Source organism: Cryptomeria japonica, chromosome 1 (genome assembly GCF_030272615.1).
Source record: "Cryptomeria japonica chromosome 1, Sugi_1.0, whole genome shotgun sequence".
In the NCBI taxonomy this organism is placed as follows: domain Eukaryota; kingdom Viridiplantae; phylum Streptophyta; class Pinopsida; order Cupressales; family Cupressaceae; genus Cryptomeria; species Cryptomeria japonica.
This window is the reverse complement of record NC_081405.1, coordinates 241,870,163-241,887,651: the sequence shown is the minus strand read 5'-3', so window position 1 is coordinate 241,887,651 and position 17,489 is coordinate 241,870,163. Positions and strand designations below refer to the sequence as shown.

At 33.9% G+C, this 17,489-nt stretch overlaps 2 protein-coding genes across 2 annotated transcripts; both read left to right on the top strand.

Moving 5' to 3' along the window:
• Positions 1–765: 765 nt before the first annotated feature.
• On the top strand, positions 766–4,759 carry LOC131057737 (chitinase 2-like). Its single transcript, XM_059209415.1, is given in 4 exon segments — positions 766–826; positions 954–1,804; positions 2,631–2,673; positions 4,749–4,759. Coding segments are annotated over 4 exon segments (966 nt in total).
• A 7,138-nt stretch (positions 4,760–11,897) lies between these two features.
• Positions 11,898–15,891, top strand: LOC131057738 (chitinase 2-like). The gene is given in 4 exon segments (XM_059209412.1): positions 11,898–11,958; positions 12,086–12,936; positions 13,763–13,805; positions 15,881–15,891. Coding segments are annotated over 4 exon segments (966 nt in total).
• The last annotated feature ends 1,598 nt before the right edge of the window (positions 15,892–17,489 follow it).

Sequence of the window (17,489 nt, the reverse complement as noted above, 5' to 3'; positions counted from 1 at the left end):
ACATTGATAAAATAAGATGTATTGCAAACTTCTTACACACATAAGAATTATTATTTAAAATTTTAAACAATATTTTCTTAATTTTTAAAAATCAATAAAGATTTTAATTTAATTTATTATACTCATACAAATGTTCAATTCCACGACTTTAATTATAATTTGGTTTTTAAATTTGAAACTAATCAGTGAACGGCAATTTAATATGGGTGTGTATTTTGTTGGTTCATCCATATTATTGCTTTGTATTGCTTTTTGTTTGCAATGGCATCTACATAGACATTATCTTCCGAAGATGAGAATACAAAAGACGAATAAAATGAACGTAATATTCAGTTCCTTACGAAAGCCAAAATGTAACTTGCACAACTACGCTTCATTAGTATGTATTCACGTAGCCGTCTGTCGAAGTGAGGAGAGTAACATAAACAGAATTTCAATGGAACCTTCACAAATAGGCTAAGAAAACGCATCGACCAAATTGCCAGCCATCGTGATGTTTCTTGCCTGATAAATAACAAACTCTTGAACCCTTCTGAAAGCACAAGAATAGTTAAAAATACACAAGGTTTTATTCTATTAGTAAGTGACATGACCTCGCCTAATATGTAGTTTAGTGTCCCACATCACGTGATAGCGACAAATACCGTCTACATAATTTAAAGTTATTCCATGTATGTATATATATAGGACTGTTTGCTCTAATCGTTCATCCATATTTCTCACGACAATCCTCTCAGGCTGCGCTTTCTTTCTTCGCCTAACGCCATGGCTGAATTCTTCAAGATTTCTCTACTTGTTCTTGCGTTGCTCGTGCCTACTACAATAGGTACGTGTCTAACTGTACTCTATTTTTATTGAAGTACAGGGGAATAAGAGATTGTTCTTCTCGTTTGTATTCGGTCCTCTCCATCGCTATATATTGTTTTCACATTGTTGCCACATTAATTTAGCAGCCTTATTGTTTTATTAACCGGATTAAATTTCAGGTGCGAACACGAAACTTTTTAGGGAATACATTGGCGCCGAGTTCGATAATGTCAAATTTTCTGACTTACCAATCGATCCCGGCACGCAATTTCATTTCATTTTGGCCTTCGCTATCGACTACACCCCGTCAGGAAGCTCTCCTACAAATGGAAAGTTCAACATTTTCTGGGATAGTGACAATCTGAGCCCGAGCGCCGTGCAAGCCATCAAAGCTCAACACAAGAACGTCAAAGTTGCTCTCAGCTTAGGTGGAGACAGCGTGAGCAGTGGCAACGTCCAGTTCAGACCATCGTCTGTGTCGTCGTGGGTGAGCAATGCAGTTTCTTCGCTCACTGACATAATCCAGCAATACCATCTTGACGGCATCGACATCGATTATGAGCATTTCGACTATTCCGATCCCAACACATTTTCTGAGTGCATTGGGCAGCTCATCACGCAATTAAAGCAGAACAATGTCATCTCCTTCGCCTCCATCGCTCCCTATGACGACGGCCCAATACAATCCCATTACACTGCACTCTGGAAAAACTACGGCAATTCAATTGACTATGTGAATTTCCAATTCTATGCCTATGACTCGAGCACCAGCGTCTCACAGTTCATGAACTATTTCAACGCTCAGGAGTCTCGCTATAGCGGTGGAAAAGTGCTGGCTAGTTTCATGACGGAGGGAAGTGGAGGTTTGTCACCTGCGAATGGCTTCTTTGACGCGTGCAGAAAGCTTAGAGACTCTGGCAAGCTCCACGGCATCTTTGTGTGGTGTGCAGACAGCTCGCAGTCTAATGACTTCCAATATGAAAAGCAATCCCAGTCTGTCATCTTGGGCTCCTGATTCGCACAATAGGATTTGATGATAGTGGCTGGTGAATAATAATTACATTGTTTCCTTTTTATGTACTTGTTTCCATACTTTTAATATATTTCCTAGATTTCAAAGGGCGTCCCATCAAAGATTCGGTTCAAGCTTAAGACTAGTAGGATTTTGAGAACCATGACTTAAATTATAGCCTGGCTCTGTTTCTTTGTTCCTTTTTAAATCCTTCGGCAACCCAGTTTCTTGCGACATTGACCGTTACTGTCAAAAAAATTTATATCAAGAGTTTTTTTTTTTTTATAATCTAAGTAACGTTCTTTCCAAAAAAATCTCAAATGAGAATTCCATTTACCTATTAAGAAATCATGGTCATCGTCATTATCACTGTCCAATATCTAATTTAGAAGAAAGTATCTATTTATTATGCATAAATAAATCTCCCTTAGGAATTTCACGAAAATATTTATTTATTATGCACAAATAAATCCCCCTTAGGAATTTCACGAAAAGATTAAATTACTAGTTCTGATAAGCGAACATTCAGTCTAATTCTAAAAGCAATTTGAAAATTGTATTTACAATTACAGTTTAATGTATCATATGTTGTTATAATTATAAGTTTGCAGTAAATATTTTGAAATCATTTATTCTGGAACACTTTTCAGTTTGTACAATCTAGCATCTCTAAAATAATTAGACAGATTGGGATCTCGGAAATTATAAATAAATATAAGTTTTTAACACGGTTCATCAATTTGGCTATATCCACAGGCTTTACTATTATTGCAGCTTGCATACACAGTAAATATCTTTATTATTATTAAAGCTTGTTGCGACGATGAACCGTCGACTTCGACATGTCCAGTTAGGCATTATTACCCTATTCATGCTCCTATTTATCACCCCCACTCGGTCGAACGCTCGGGGTCATACCCTACCGGTGTCGTCCCTTGAGCGCCCTAACTTGTAAAAATATAGATAAGCAAGTTCTTACACATCCTGACCTATTGATCCAACCACTGAGACCTATGGGTGTGCCTTGCATACTTGTAGAAAATATCCTCCTTAAAATCCAAAATAAAATCAGCAATACTCACTTCTCTTGAGACTAATTCACATCTAGAACCTTCACCTCCACTCTTCAAAGTATATTTCACTGTCTCATATCTTTTTTTCTCAACATAATTCTTTCCAAACTCGTGTTCGCTGCCCTCATGAAAACATGAAACAAACTTTGACAACCCACCACATTCCGAGCACTTCTCATTCAAACAATCATTTCTATAGAAATAGCAGCCATCATCTCGAGGGCATAAAAATGGATCTTGCAAGTCTCTTGATGTTTGGGATGTGGTGTGCGGTCTCGGTTGCCGATTCTTAATTTCAAAACGTCCTTTACATTGGGTGACACTCTAGAATTAGAGTGCCAAAATTGTTTAATCTCCTCCTTCACATTGTCAATCAACTTTCTATCAACACGTCGAACCCTCTCACCAAAAGCCCATGTATCTTGTTGAAGTGGATCGTCAAGTCTTTGTCTTCGTGCAAGTGCTCTATCCAAAGTTTTACAGTTTATGTTAAAATCAATACAAGTTTGTCTCATTTGACGATCCTTCCTTAATTGATGGCTTACTAAGGAGGTTGTAATCACTCTTCGAGCGACTCTCTTATCTCTTTCTTTGGTATTTTTTCCAATAGAATTGAGAGCATCAAATAGATTTTTTCCAATAATAGAATTTCTCTCCATCTTCTTGTTCATACGAATCTTCAATTTGTTTAGCAATGGTCTCATCTTTATCATCTTAAGCAATTGAACAAAGAGTTGGCATTGCTCGGTCAATGTCTTATTGCTAAAATTTTGGTCAAAAATTTGTGTAGCCCACAACTGAACGGTTCTTATTGACCTCTTACCTTCAAGATTTGCAATAATGTTCTCATCGATTTCAAATAACCATTTTGGGGTTCTTGAAGGTCTTGGATTTGCAATTTTTCTTTCATCCATGAGAGCGTCTTCATTTCTAAAGTAATTAGGTGTTACATATGGTTCACTTGGTTGAACAATTCCACCTTCAATGTCAAAATTTTCCACATTTTCACCTCCTACGTCAAATTTTCCACATATTGAGCATTTTCATTATCACTTTCAACATTTTCAACATTTTCAACATTTTCACTTTCAAAATCTAAATTTTTATTTTCAATAACTTGTGACATTCGTTAGTTTGTCTAAGGCCAGAAAACCCTACCAAAGAGTTATACCTAAAAAGAGCCTTGAGACCATCTCTTATATTTCATGAGATCTAATTTGTTATTAATTATCTTTATTTTAATAAAAAATTCTACACACTTGATCCTTTTGGGGGATATTGAGACATAAAGATCCCCTCTAAACTCAAATCGTCTAAATATTTCTCTTTTAAAATTTTCATCCATTTCAAATTCGAATCGTTATAGAGTTTCCAAATGAGTTTTTATGTTAAAGCTTTATTTTGTCAAAGATGATTCCTCAAACTAACACCCCCCAAGTTTTTGGGCCTACAAATATTTTCCCAAATGACCATAGCTATTTTCTTTTTATCAACCATACCTTGCTAATGAAAGGTTCTAAATTTCTCAACTAGCTTATTGTTTACTCCAATATAGAGAGATAAGTAGGACATTAGATAGATAGGTAGAGTATAAAGAAAATATTTTAACATAGTTACTCTTCCTTCCTAGGACAATCATTTTGTCTTCCAAGATTCCATCCTTTTGTCTATTCTTTTTCCTATTGGGTCCCAAACATTGGATGATCTCAAACCCTTTAGTAAAGCTAGACCTAAATAAGACCAAGGATGTTCTCCTTCCATAAAACCGAAAAGAGAAAAGATCTCATGCTCAAGAAATGGTTTAATATTAAAGAATAAAACTTCATACTTGATCTGGTTTACCTGTTGACTTGCAGCTTTGGAGTAGATTCAAAGAATTTTTCTAAATTTCATTGCTTCCCTCTTCTCTGCCTGCCCAAAGAGAATTGTGTCATCCGCAAATTGTTGATGTGTGATAGCTTCAAATTCATTTATAATCTTAATTCTTCTAATAAATACATCTTGTTGAGATTTGATTAGAGACCTACCTAATGCTTCTACCATTAGTATAAATATGAAAGGACAAATAGGATCCCCTTGATGAATACCTCTAGAGGTTTCAAAAATCCTATTGGAGATCAATTAAGTAGGACCAAAAAATGAATAGAAATATAATAAAAGATTAGATTAATCCATTCTTTTGAAAAAACAAAAGCTTCTAATTATTTACATATGAATAACCAATCCACTTTATCATATGCCTCCCTAATATCTAGTTCGATTAGCATGCTGAGTTTCTTGTTAACTTAAATTGAGTGGATAGATTCTTGGGCAACAATTACTCCGTCAATGATTGATCTTCCTAGAACTAATAATTTTTGTCCTTCAAAAATTAAAAGAGGAAGGATTTTATTCAATCTATTAGCTAAAACTTTGGACAACAGCTTATAGATTATATTTCATATGGAAATAGGTCTGAATTCATCTAATTTTAAAGCCTTTTCTTTCTTTGGGACTAAAGCAATAAAAGAAGTGTTAATTTACTTGAATACTCATCCTAAATTCATTAGTTCCTCTAATGCTTCTATCATTTCAACTCTAAGAAATGCCAACACTTTTGAAAGAAGTTGGTAGGAAATCCATCTAGGCTTGGAGATTCATTAGGATGCAGTTTATTAAGAGATATTTCCACTTCCCAAAATGGTAATTTTTTAGTTAGAATTTTTTTTCGCAACTGTGAAATCAATCTTGAAATTTTAATCAAAAGTGCTTTTTTGTGAGGATAGATTTGAACCTTACCAATTGTTTAAGATTTCATAGAAGTAGGACACTGTTTTTCTTAATATTTCCTCTAGATCCTTTATCATTATATCCTTCTCATCCTTAATCATTAAATTTTAATTAATTGTCCTTCTCTTCTTGGTATTGTTGTGAAATTTTTTTGAATTCCCATCTCCCTCTGCAAGACAAACTTCTCTAGACTTTTGTCTCCAAAAGACCTCTTCCTTAGCCAAAGCCTCTTCATACTAGTTAAGAAGCTCCTTCTGTTTAAGAAAATTGTTTTGATCCATGCCGTGTAGAATAACTTCTTTGTTCAGAGAATCCAGTTCCTCTTCAAATTTTAATTTGACTAAAAAAATGGTTAGAAAATTTTCCCTGTTCCATTTTAAGAGCTTCTACTTGATAGATTTCTGTTTGACTACAAAGAAATATAATTTAGATCCTTCACACTGAACTTCCTTCCACCAGCTTTCAACCATCTCAAAGAATCTTGGATCCTTCGTCCATATTTTCTCAAAATTAAAGGGATGGTTTAAAGGTTTTAACTCTCCCAAAATATCCAACTATATAGGGAAATGATTTGAGCCTAAAGAAAGTAAATTATATGATTTAAACAAAAAGAGAAAAGTGGAAAGATCTCCTCTAAAGAGGATCATGTCCAATAATTCAACAATATTGTTGAATCCTAACCTGATATTATTCCATGTGAAAGAGCCATTCTTTTATTTTATTTTGATTAAGTATTTCGAGCTAGCCAACTCTTGAATTTTGGTTGAGACTGAGATTCTCTTTGAATGCCTCCAATTTTCTTTGAGATGTGAAGAATTGCATTGAAGTTACTTCCAAGGACTATGTTTTCCAAAGGGGCCAAATGAACAACCTTTTCTAGGCCCCTCAATATTCCTAACTTCTCATTGTTTTATACTAGCCTATAAACATTAATAATTATTATGTTAACATCCCCATTGTTATATATTAGGGAATCACTAATCCAATTTATACTACTTGTTGTTTTCACAAAGGAAACCCTTCCAAGATTCCAAAACAGAGCCAGACCACCTGAGGAGCACACTGCTTCAAGAAATTCAACTTCCCATACTCCTAATTTCCTTTTAAATGGTGTCATTTGTTCTCCATTCAGCTTGGCTTCTTTTTTAGAGAAATTGTATATACTTTTGAAAGTTTAATACAGTTCTTTACTGAACATTGTTTGTTAGGGGCATTTAGTCCCCTAAATTTCATGAAATAATATGCATTGGTCCAAGAGGAAGGGTTTCCCTAATCTTATGATTCAGAGTGTTGAAATGTTTTTCTCATCTTTGGCTTCACCATCTAATTTTTTGTGTTATATCAATGATCTCCATCATCTCCTACTACTAGGAGACTTACCACAATCTGGTTTTATCTTTATCAATAGATTTTCTTGCAGAACCAAGGAACTTCTATATTTAGGGCATTCCATAACTTCTAATTGATCTATATCCTCTTTTAATATTCTAATGTCATCCTCCTCTGGCTCTTCAAGATTTAGAATTTTTTGAATAAGAGTTTATTTTTCAATCTAACATTCTTCATTATCTATAGATTGATTATTAGAAATTCTCAAAAAATAATAAACAACTGCTAACTTGACAGGGACTGGAGAGCCCTCCTCGATAGAGTTATTTACCTCTAGAGCCTTAGAGGAGAAGGTTTGAGTTACAGGTGGAGCTTCACCATCCTCTAAAGAGATTGTGTTCTTTTGATTGAAGTCTGGAATCGAAGACAAACTATAATCATTCCTCCTAAATGAGTCTAAAGAGGATAACATTCCAAACTTCTTCACAGACACTAGTTCAAAACCTTTCACATTTTTCTGACCTTGTAATCTCACGAACCTTCTTTCGACTTAAATAAGACTCCAAGCTATAAATTTTTTTGAATTTTATCCACCACATGACTTCCTTTTCTAGTTGTTTTAATTGCCCATACACCTCCCACTTTTGTCTTTCGGAGAGGTGGAGAACTCATCCCCTAACTCTCTCAATCCATTTACTTCAGGTCGAGGAACAATTCCACTAACAGATTGAAGGTTTTTCTTTGTCAATTATAAAAAATGGTTTATTGAGCCTTCCTCAATCTTTTAATGAATTATTAACCTTATGCTTGTCCTTGGAAATTTTCTTTCTACATTCTCAGTTTGAGCCAATCTCCATTTCTTAAAGAGATTCATTTCCAGGCCTTAAATACCAATTTTTAGGAAAAATTCTCTGGTTTGCCAAAGAAAAATTTCCTTTTTCATCTCAAAACCCTTCTTTACATAATTCATTAGTTTCTTTCCTTTATACTTAATCATCTCTTGTTATCTTCTAAGTCCTTCCAAGTTTAGAAGGTAATTTTAATTTTTAGATAGATTACCTTACCGCTTTCCCTGAAAAATCCTCTCCAACCCTCTATCCAAATTTCTGCCAAATTAATTCCCTCTAGTATAATTTTGATGGAATTGGGAAATAAGAAGGCAACCAATCTTCTTTTCTATTGATCGTACAAAGTGGTATCTTGTTATTTCATCCAACTAATTGAATTAGAATAGGTAAATTTTTATTTACAGTTTCTAAGTTAGCAACTTCTACTTTTTGAAGATGAAGATATTGATCTCTTATCCCTTTATCTTCCCCTAGCACTTCATTATCTATCTCTTCCAACATTTTGTCTTGACTTCCTCATACCAACATTGAAAAAAAATATCTTAAGTCTTTTAAGAAAAAATTATCCTATGGAATCTCAAAGTTCCTCAAAATCATTTGAGAAACTGCTATAGGGGAACAAGGAGAAGAAATTTCAAGGAAGACCTCTGAAGCTTCAAATATATCCTCCATGAATTGAAAATGATTGGAGATGGAGAAAATAATTGGCTATGAATTAGAGTTAACTCAACTGCTAGAACTATTGATGTCCAGGCATGAAGAAGAAATATAATCAGGTAAGTGGCATATACTACAAACTAGGGAGGGTTCTTCAGAAAACAACTTTTGGGGCCAGCAACCATTTTTTGAATTTATTTTCAAAGAAGGAAAATCTAAAAACAACGTCTCTTTCTTCTTTTGATTCCAAAAGTGACACAAAAAAGCCATTTCCTTGATATATTAGAAATACTTCTAAAACTCCTTTTCAATTCTTTGATACACAATGAAATTAAAAAAATATATCAATAAAGGTTTTTGAAAGTACAAATTAGTGGTTGTTGGCAAAATTTGTGAATCTAAGGAGAGAGGGAAGATTTTGAAAGTGTAATACTCGAATATTTACTCCTTTCCCCATTGCCAACCTAAAATTCTTTACCTTATTCAAAGCTAGCTGAATCCATATGAACTTTTGCAGAGTACAAATGATCGTTCTCTACTTCTCCTTCTTGAATAATTTCTTTTACCAATGGGAAAGACTATTTTTCTACTTCTTTCTCTGTTGCTTGATCCATAGAAGAACTAGAAAATTTGGGATCCTATATGTTGCGATTCTAAGGTTTCCATAAATGATTTTAGTTTGGGAACACCTTTCTAAATATTGAACCAATGGAGTTATCCCCAACCCGAGATCTATATTGATGAAAACGTAGAGACTTATGTGAAATTAGAATGTTGTTAGGGAAGTATGGCCGAAAGGAAATGTTTCTAGGATTCCCAAACCTACTAGAATCAGGAGGAAAATGGTTATTCAACTATGGCTCTGAAAAGGGATTTTTCTTCCACCCATATGATGACCTCAAAGCTTCATTTCTTCTCTTATGGATATCCTAATGATCAGCTAACCAAGCCTTCTTTGTAAAGGAAGATTTATTGGAATCCCAGAAGGACAGAGAAGAAAGATTGGTATACTGTTCGGAAAAGAAGCTGATTTTTTCCCTAGAAAGGATACTTGAGATGATCTCCTTCTAACATTTCTTTCTCCCTGCCACGAGGAATTGTTTCCATACTACTTTAGAGTTCTTTTTTCAAATCTGGAGAAAAAAGGAACTAATGTTCTCATCTTAACTAACTGAAATCCTTCCTAGAACCCTAGGAACTCCTCACAAATCTCAAACCATCTCTACTCTGATCCAATCTCCATGCTCTTCTCCAATCTCTTCTCTAAGATTGCATGGAAGAATAATAATTGCAGAAGTAGGAAATTACGTAAGTAAATAATATTGTTTTGAATTTAATATATTTTTTATTTAAAAATAAGAATAATTTTATTGAATTTTTTTGAAACTTATCTTGATCACTAATCAAATATCTTTTTTAATTAATTAATTTGAGAAGGTATTTTAAGTACCTTTAAATTTTTTATGTAAATCTAATTTTATTTAAAAAAATTGTTTTTCTTGCAAATCCAACAATTTACTATTTAATATTTTAAAGAAATGTTTATTTTTTATAAATATATATTTATCCATATTCCTTTTATACCTATTTAAATAACATAGTTTTTAAAATATTGATCAAATATTTATAATTTAAAGCAAACTATGACACAAATTATTTATATATAGAAAGAAGAGTTGGAATTCAAATCGCATCGAGTTTTTATTTATATATACCTTCTTTAATTCATTCAATTAGTGTAATATTCCTCTCATTGTAATTATAATGGACCATGTGAAAATCTATTAAAACAAATAGTATGACATCTAATATCCAATGTGACAATACAAAATGCTCCAATCATTCTCCATCTCTCATCTTGCATGATTACTATTCTAATGGAACTTCATCATACACATGAATAAAATAGGATTTCGTATGGCTACTAAATTAGGTAATAAAATCTACCTTTCATGTCTACTTTGATAATTTATCAAAATAAATATGATCTTAGATTGGTCAATTGAAAATGAAATCAAATAATTGGCAAAAGAATTTATAAATAAAAATTAATTAAATTAGATTGGATTTACTTTGACTTTATTGTTACGTCGATCTTAACTATCTAGAGGTTGAAAAAGATTTAGAAACTCTCTATCTCTCCATCCTCTTTCTCTATCTTCTTACCGCTCCCTGGATCTATGTCTATCTCTCTCTCGTCTCCCTCTATATTTCGCATTCTCTCTCTCTATCTCCCCATATTTATGTCTCTTTGTTTCTTTCCCTCAGTCTTACTCACTCATCTCTCTCCATTCACATCTTTCACTACTAAATCTCCCTTTCCATCTATATCTCTGTCTCCATCAATATATGCTAAACTATATCTCCCTCTCTACCTATCTCTCTTCCTCTATCCCCCATTTTCACTCTCCCCCTCCTCTAACTATATCTCTCCCTCTCCCTCCCCCCTCTCTCTCTATACATTGATAAAAATAACTTGTATTACAAACTTCTTACAAACCTAATTTGACTTTAAGAATGATTATTTAAATTTTTGAATATAATAAACTAAAACATAAGAAAAATACAATAAAAACTAAAATATAAGAAGATTACCATAAAAGCTAAAACACGACAAGAATACGATATGACATATATACATTGATAAAATAAGATGTATTGCAAACTTCTTACACACATAAGAATTATTATTTAAAATTTTAAACAATATTTTCTTAATTTTTAAAAATCAATAAAGATTTTAATTTAATTTATTATACTCATACAAATGTTCAATTCCACGACTTTAATTATAATTTGGTTTTTAAATTTGAAACTAATCAGTGAACGGCAATTTAATATGGGTGTGTATTTTGTTGGTTCATCCATATTATTGCTTTGTATTGCTTTTTGTTTGCAATGGCATCTACATAGACATTATCTTCCGAAGATGAGAATACAAAAGACGAATAAAATGAACGTAATATTCAGTTCCTTACGAAAGCCAAAATGTAACTTGCACAACTACGCTTCATTAGTATGTATTCACGTAGCCGTCTGTCGAAGTGAGGAGAGTAACATAAACAGAATTTCAATGGAACCTTCACAAATAGGCTAAGAAAACGCATCGACCAAATTGCCAGCCATCGTGATGTTTCTTGCCTGATAAATAACAAACTCTTGAACCCTTCTGAAAGCACAAGAATAGTTAAAAATACACAAGGTTTTATTCTATTAGTAAGTGACATGACCTCGCCTAATATGTAGTTTAGTGTCCCACATCACGTGATAGCGACAAATACCGTCTACATAATTTAAAGTTATTCCATGTATGTATATATATAGGACTGTTTGCTCTAATCGTTCATCCATATTTCTCACGACAATCCTCTCAGGCTGCGCTTTCTTTCTTCGCCTAACGCCATGGCTGAATTCTTCAAGATTTCTCTACTTGTTCTTGCGTTGCTCGTGCCTACTACAATAGGTACGTGTCTAACTGTACTCTATTTTTATTGAAGTACAGGGGAATAAGAGATTGTTCTTCTCGTTTGTATTCGGTCCTCTCCATCGCTATATATTGTTTTCACATTGTTGCCACATTAATTTAGCAGCCTTATTGTTTTATTAACCGGATTAAATTTCAGGTGCGAACACGAAACTTTTTAGGGAATACATTGGCGCCGAGTTCGATAATGTCAAATTTTCTGACTTACCAATCGATCCCGGCACGCAATTTCATTTCATTTTGGCCTTCGCTATCGACTACACCCCGTCAGGAAGCTCTCCTACAAATGGAAAGTTCAACATTTTCTGGGATAGTGACAATCTGAGCCCGAGCGCCGTGCAAGCCATCAAAGCTCAACACAAGAACGTCAAAGTTGCTCTCAGCTTAGGTGGAGACAGCGTGAGCAGTGGCAACGTCCAGTTCAGACCATCGTCTGTGTCGTCGTGGGTGAGCAATGCAGTTTCTTCGCTCACTGACATAATCCAGCAATACCATCTTGACGGCATCGACATCGATTATGAGCATTTCGACTATTCCGATCCCAACACATTTTCTGAGTGCATTGGGCAGCTCATCACGCAATTAAAGCAGAACAATGTCATCTCCTTCGCCTCCATCGCTCCCTATGACGACGGCCCAATACAATCCCATTACACTGCACTCTGGAAAAACTACGGCAATTCAATTGACTATGTGAATTTCCAATTCTATGCCTATGACTCGAGCACCAGCGTCTCACAGTTCATGAACTATTTCAACGCTCAGGAGTCTCGCTATAGCGGTGGAAAAGTGCTGGCTAGTTTCATGACGGAGGGAAGTGGAGGTTTGTCACCTGCGAATGGCTTCTTTGACGCGTGCAGAAAGCTTAGAGACTCTGGCAAGCTCCACGGCATCTTTGTGTGGTGTGCAGACAGCTCGCAGTCTAATGACTTCCAATATGAAAAGCAATCCCAGTCTGTCATCTTGGGCTCCTGATTCGCACAATAGGATTTGATGATAGTGGCTGGTGAATAATAATTACATTGTTTCCTTTTTATGTACTTGTTTCCATACTTTTAATATATTTCCTAGATTTCAAAGGGCGTCCCATCAAAGATTCGGTTCAAGCTTAAGACTAGTAGGATTTTGAGAACCATGACTTAAATTATAGCCTGGCTCTGTTTCTTTGTTCCTTTTTAAATCCTTCGGCAACCCAGTTTCTTGCGACATTGACCGTTACTGTCAAAAAAATTTATATCAAGAGTTTTTTTTTTTTTATAATCTAAGTAACGTTCTTTCCAAAAAAATCTCAAATGAGAATTCCATTTACCTATTAAGAAATCATGGTCATCGTCATTATCACTGTCCAATATCTAATTTAGAAGAAAGTATCTATTTATTATGCATAAATAAATCTCCCTTAGGAATTTCACGAAAATATTTATTTATTATGCACAAATAAATCCCCCTTAGGAATTTCACGAAAAGATTAAATTACTAGTTCTGATAAGCGAACATTCAGTCTAATTCTAAAAGCAATTTGAAAATTGTATTTACAATTACAGTTTAATGTATCATATGTTGTTATAATTATAAGTTTGCAGTAAATATTTTGAAATCATTTATTCTGGAACACTTTTCAGTTTGTACAATCTAGCATCTCTAAAATAATTAGACAGATTGGGATCTCGGAAATTATAAATAAATATAAGTTTTTAACACGGTTCATCAATTTGGCTATATCCACAGGCTTTACTATTATTGCAGCTTGCATACACAGTAAATATCTTTATTATTATTAAAGCTTGTTGCGACGATGAACCGTCGACTTCGACATGTCCAGTTAGGCATTATTACCCTATTCATGCTCCTATTTATCACCCCCACTCGGTCGAACGCTCGGGGTCATACCCTACCGGTGTCGTCCCTTGAGCGCCCTAACTTGTAAAAATATAGATAAGCAAGTTCTTACACATCCTGACCTATTGATCCAACCACTGAGACCTATGGGTGTGCCTTGCATACTTGTAGAAAATATCCTCCTTAAAATCCAAAATAAAATCAGCAATACTCACTTCTCTTGAGACTAATTCACATCTAGAACCTTCACCTCCACTCTTCAAAGTATATTTCACTGTCTCATATCTTTTTTTCTCAACATAATTCTTTCCAAACTCGTGTTCGCTGCCCTCATGAAAACATGAAACAAACTTTGACAACCCACCACATTCCGAGCACTTCTCATTCAAACAATCATTTCTATAGAAATAGCAGCCATCATCTCGAGGGCATAAAAATGGATCTTGCAAGTCTCTTGATGTTTGGGATGTGGTGTGCGGTCTCGGTTGCCGATTCTTAATTTCAAAACGTCCTTTACATTGGGTGACACTCTAGAATTAGAGTGCCAAAATTGTTTAATCTCCTCCTTCACATTGTCAATCAACTTTCTATCAACACGTCGAACCCTCTCACCAAAAGCCCATGTATCTTGTTGAAGTGGATCGTCAAGTCTTTGTCTTCGTGCAAGTGCTCTATCCAAAGTTTTACAGTTTATGTTAAAATCAATACAAGTTTGTCTCATTTGACGATCCTTCCTTAATTGATGGCTTACTAAGGAGGTTGTAATCACTCTTCGAGCGACTCTCTTATCTCTTTCTTTGGTATTTTTTCCAATAGAATTGAGAGCATCAAATAGATTTTTTCCAATAATAGAATTTCTCTCCATCTTCTTGTTCATACGAATCTTCAATTTGTTTAGCAATGGTCTCATCTTTATCATCTTAAGCAATTGAACAAAGAGTTGGCATTGCTCGGTCAATGTCTTATTGCTAAAATTTTGGTCAAAAATTTGTGTAGCCCACAACTGAACGGTTCTTATTGACCTCTTACCTTCAAGATTTGCAATAATGTTCTCATCGATTTCAAATAACCATTTTGGGGTTCTTGAAGGTCTTGGATTTGCAATTTTTCTTTCATCCATGAGAGCGTCTTCATTTCTAAAGTAATTAGGTGTTACATATGGTTCACTTGGTTGAACAATTCCACCTTCAATGTCAAAATTTTCCACATTTTCACCTCCTACGTCAAATTTTCCACATATTGAGCATTTTCATTATCACTTTCAACATTTTCAACATTTTCAACATTTTCACTTTCAAAATCTAAATTTTTATTTTCAATAACTTGTGACATTCGTTAGTTTGTCTAAGGCCAGAAAACCCTACCAAAGAGTTATACCTAAAAAGAGCCTTGAGACCATCTCTTATATTTCATGAGATCTAATTTGTTATTAATTATCTTTATTTTAATAAAAAATTCTACACACTTGATCCTTTTGGGGGATATTGAGACATAAAGATCCCCTCTAAACTCAAATCGTCTAAATATTTCTCTTTTAAAATTTTCATCCATTTCAAATTCGAATCGTTATAGAGTTTCCAAATGAGTTTTTATGTTAAAGCTTTATTTTGTCAAAGATGATTCCTCAAACTAACACCCCCCAAGTTTTTGGGCCTACAAATATTTTCCCAAATGACCATAGCTATTTTCTTTTTATCAACCATACCTTGCTAATGAAAGGTTCTAAATTTCTCAACTAGCTTATTGTTTACTCCAATATAGAGAGATAAGTAGGACATTAGATAGATAGGTAGAGTATAAAGAAAATATTTTAACATAGTTACTCTTCCTTCCTAGGACAATCATTTTGTCTTCCAAGATTCCATCCTTTTGTCTATTCTTTTTCCTATTGGGTCCCAAACATTGGATGATCTCAAACCCTTTAGTAAAGCTAGACCTAAATAAGACCAAGGATGTTCTCCTTCCATAAAACCGAAAAGAGAAAAGATCTCATGCTCAAGAAATGGTTTAATATTAAAGAATAAAACTTCATACTTGATCTGGTTTACCTGTTGACTTGCAGCTTTGGAGTAGATTCAAAGAATTTTTCTAAATTTCATTGCTTCCCTCTTCTCTGCCTGCCCAAAGAGAATTGTGTCATCCGCAAATTGTTGATGTGTGATAGCTTCAAATTCATTTATAATCTTAATTCTTCTAATAAATACATCTTGTTGAGATTTGATTAGAGACCTACCTAATGCTTCTACCATTAGTATAAATATGAAAGGACAAATAGGATCCCCTTGATGAATACCTCTAGAGGTTTCAAAAATCCTATTGGAGATCAATTAAGTAGGACCAAAAAATGAATAGAAATATAATAAAAGATTAGATTAATCCATTCTTTTGAAAAAACAAAAGCTTCTAATTATTTACATATGAATAACCAATCCACTTTATCATATGCCTCCCTAATATCTAGTTCGATTAGCATGCTGAGTTTCTTGTTAACTTAAATTGAGTGGATAGATTCTTGGGCAACAATTACTCCGTCAATGATTGATCTTCCTAGAACTAATAATTTTTGTCCTTCAAAAATTAAAAGAGGAAGGATTTTATTCAATCTATTAGCTAAAACTTTGGACAACAGCTTATAGATTATATTTCATATGGAAATAGGTCTGAATTCATCTAATTTTAAAGCCTTTTCTTTCTTTGGGACTAAAGCAATAAAAGAAGTGTTAATTTACTTGAATACTCATCCTAAATTCATTAGTTCCTCTAATGCTTCTATCATTTCAACTCTAAGAAATGCCAACACTTTTGAAAGAAGTTGGTAGGAAATCCATCTAGGCTTGGAGATTCATTAGGATGCAGTTTATTAAGAGATATTTCCACTTCCCAAAATGGTAATTTTTTAGTTAGAATTTTTTTTCGCAACTGTGAAATCAATCTTGAAATTTTAATCAAAAGTGCTTTTTTGTGAGGATAGATTTGAACCTTACCAATTGTTTAAGATTTCATAGAAGTAGGACACTGTTTTTCTTAATATTTCCTCTAGATCCTTTATCATTATATCCTTCTCATCCTTAATCATTAAATTTTAATTAATTGTCCTTCTCTTCTTGGTATTGTTGTGAAATTTTTTTGAATTCCCATCTCCCTCTGCAAGACAAACTTCTCTAGACTTTTGTCTCCAAAAGACCTCTTCCTTAGCCAAAGCCTCTTCATACTAGTTAAGAAGCTCCTTCTGTTTAAGAAAATTGTTTTGATCCATGCCGTGTAGAATAACTTCTTTGTTCAGAGAATCCAGTTCCTCTTCAAATTTTAATTTGACTAAAAAAATGGTTAGAAAATTTTCCCTGTTCCATTTTAAGACCTTCTACTTGATAGATTTCTGTTTGACTACAAAGAAATATAATTTAGATCCTTCACACTGAACTTCCTTCCACCAGCTTTCAACCATCTCAAAGAATCTTGGATCCTTCGTCCATATTTTCTCAAAATTAAAGGGATGGTTTAAAGGTTTTAACTCTCCCAAAATATCCAACTATATAGGGAAATGATTTGAGCCTAAAGAAAGTAAATTATATGATTTAAACAAAAAGAGAAAAGTGGAAAGATCTCCTCTAAAGAGGATCGTGTCCAATAATTCAACAATATTGTTGAATCCTAACCTGATATTATTCCAT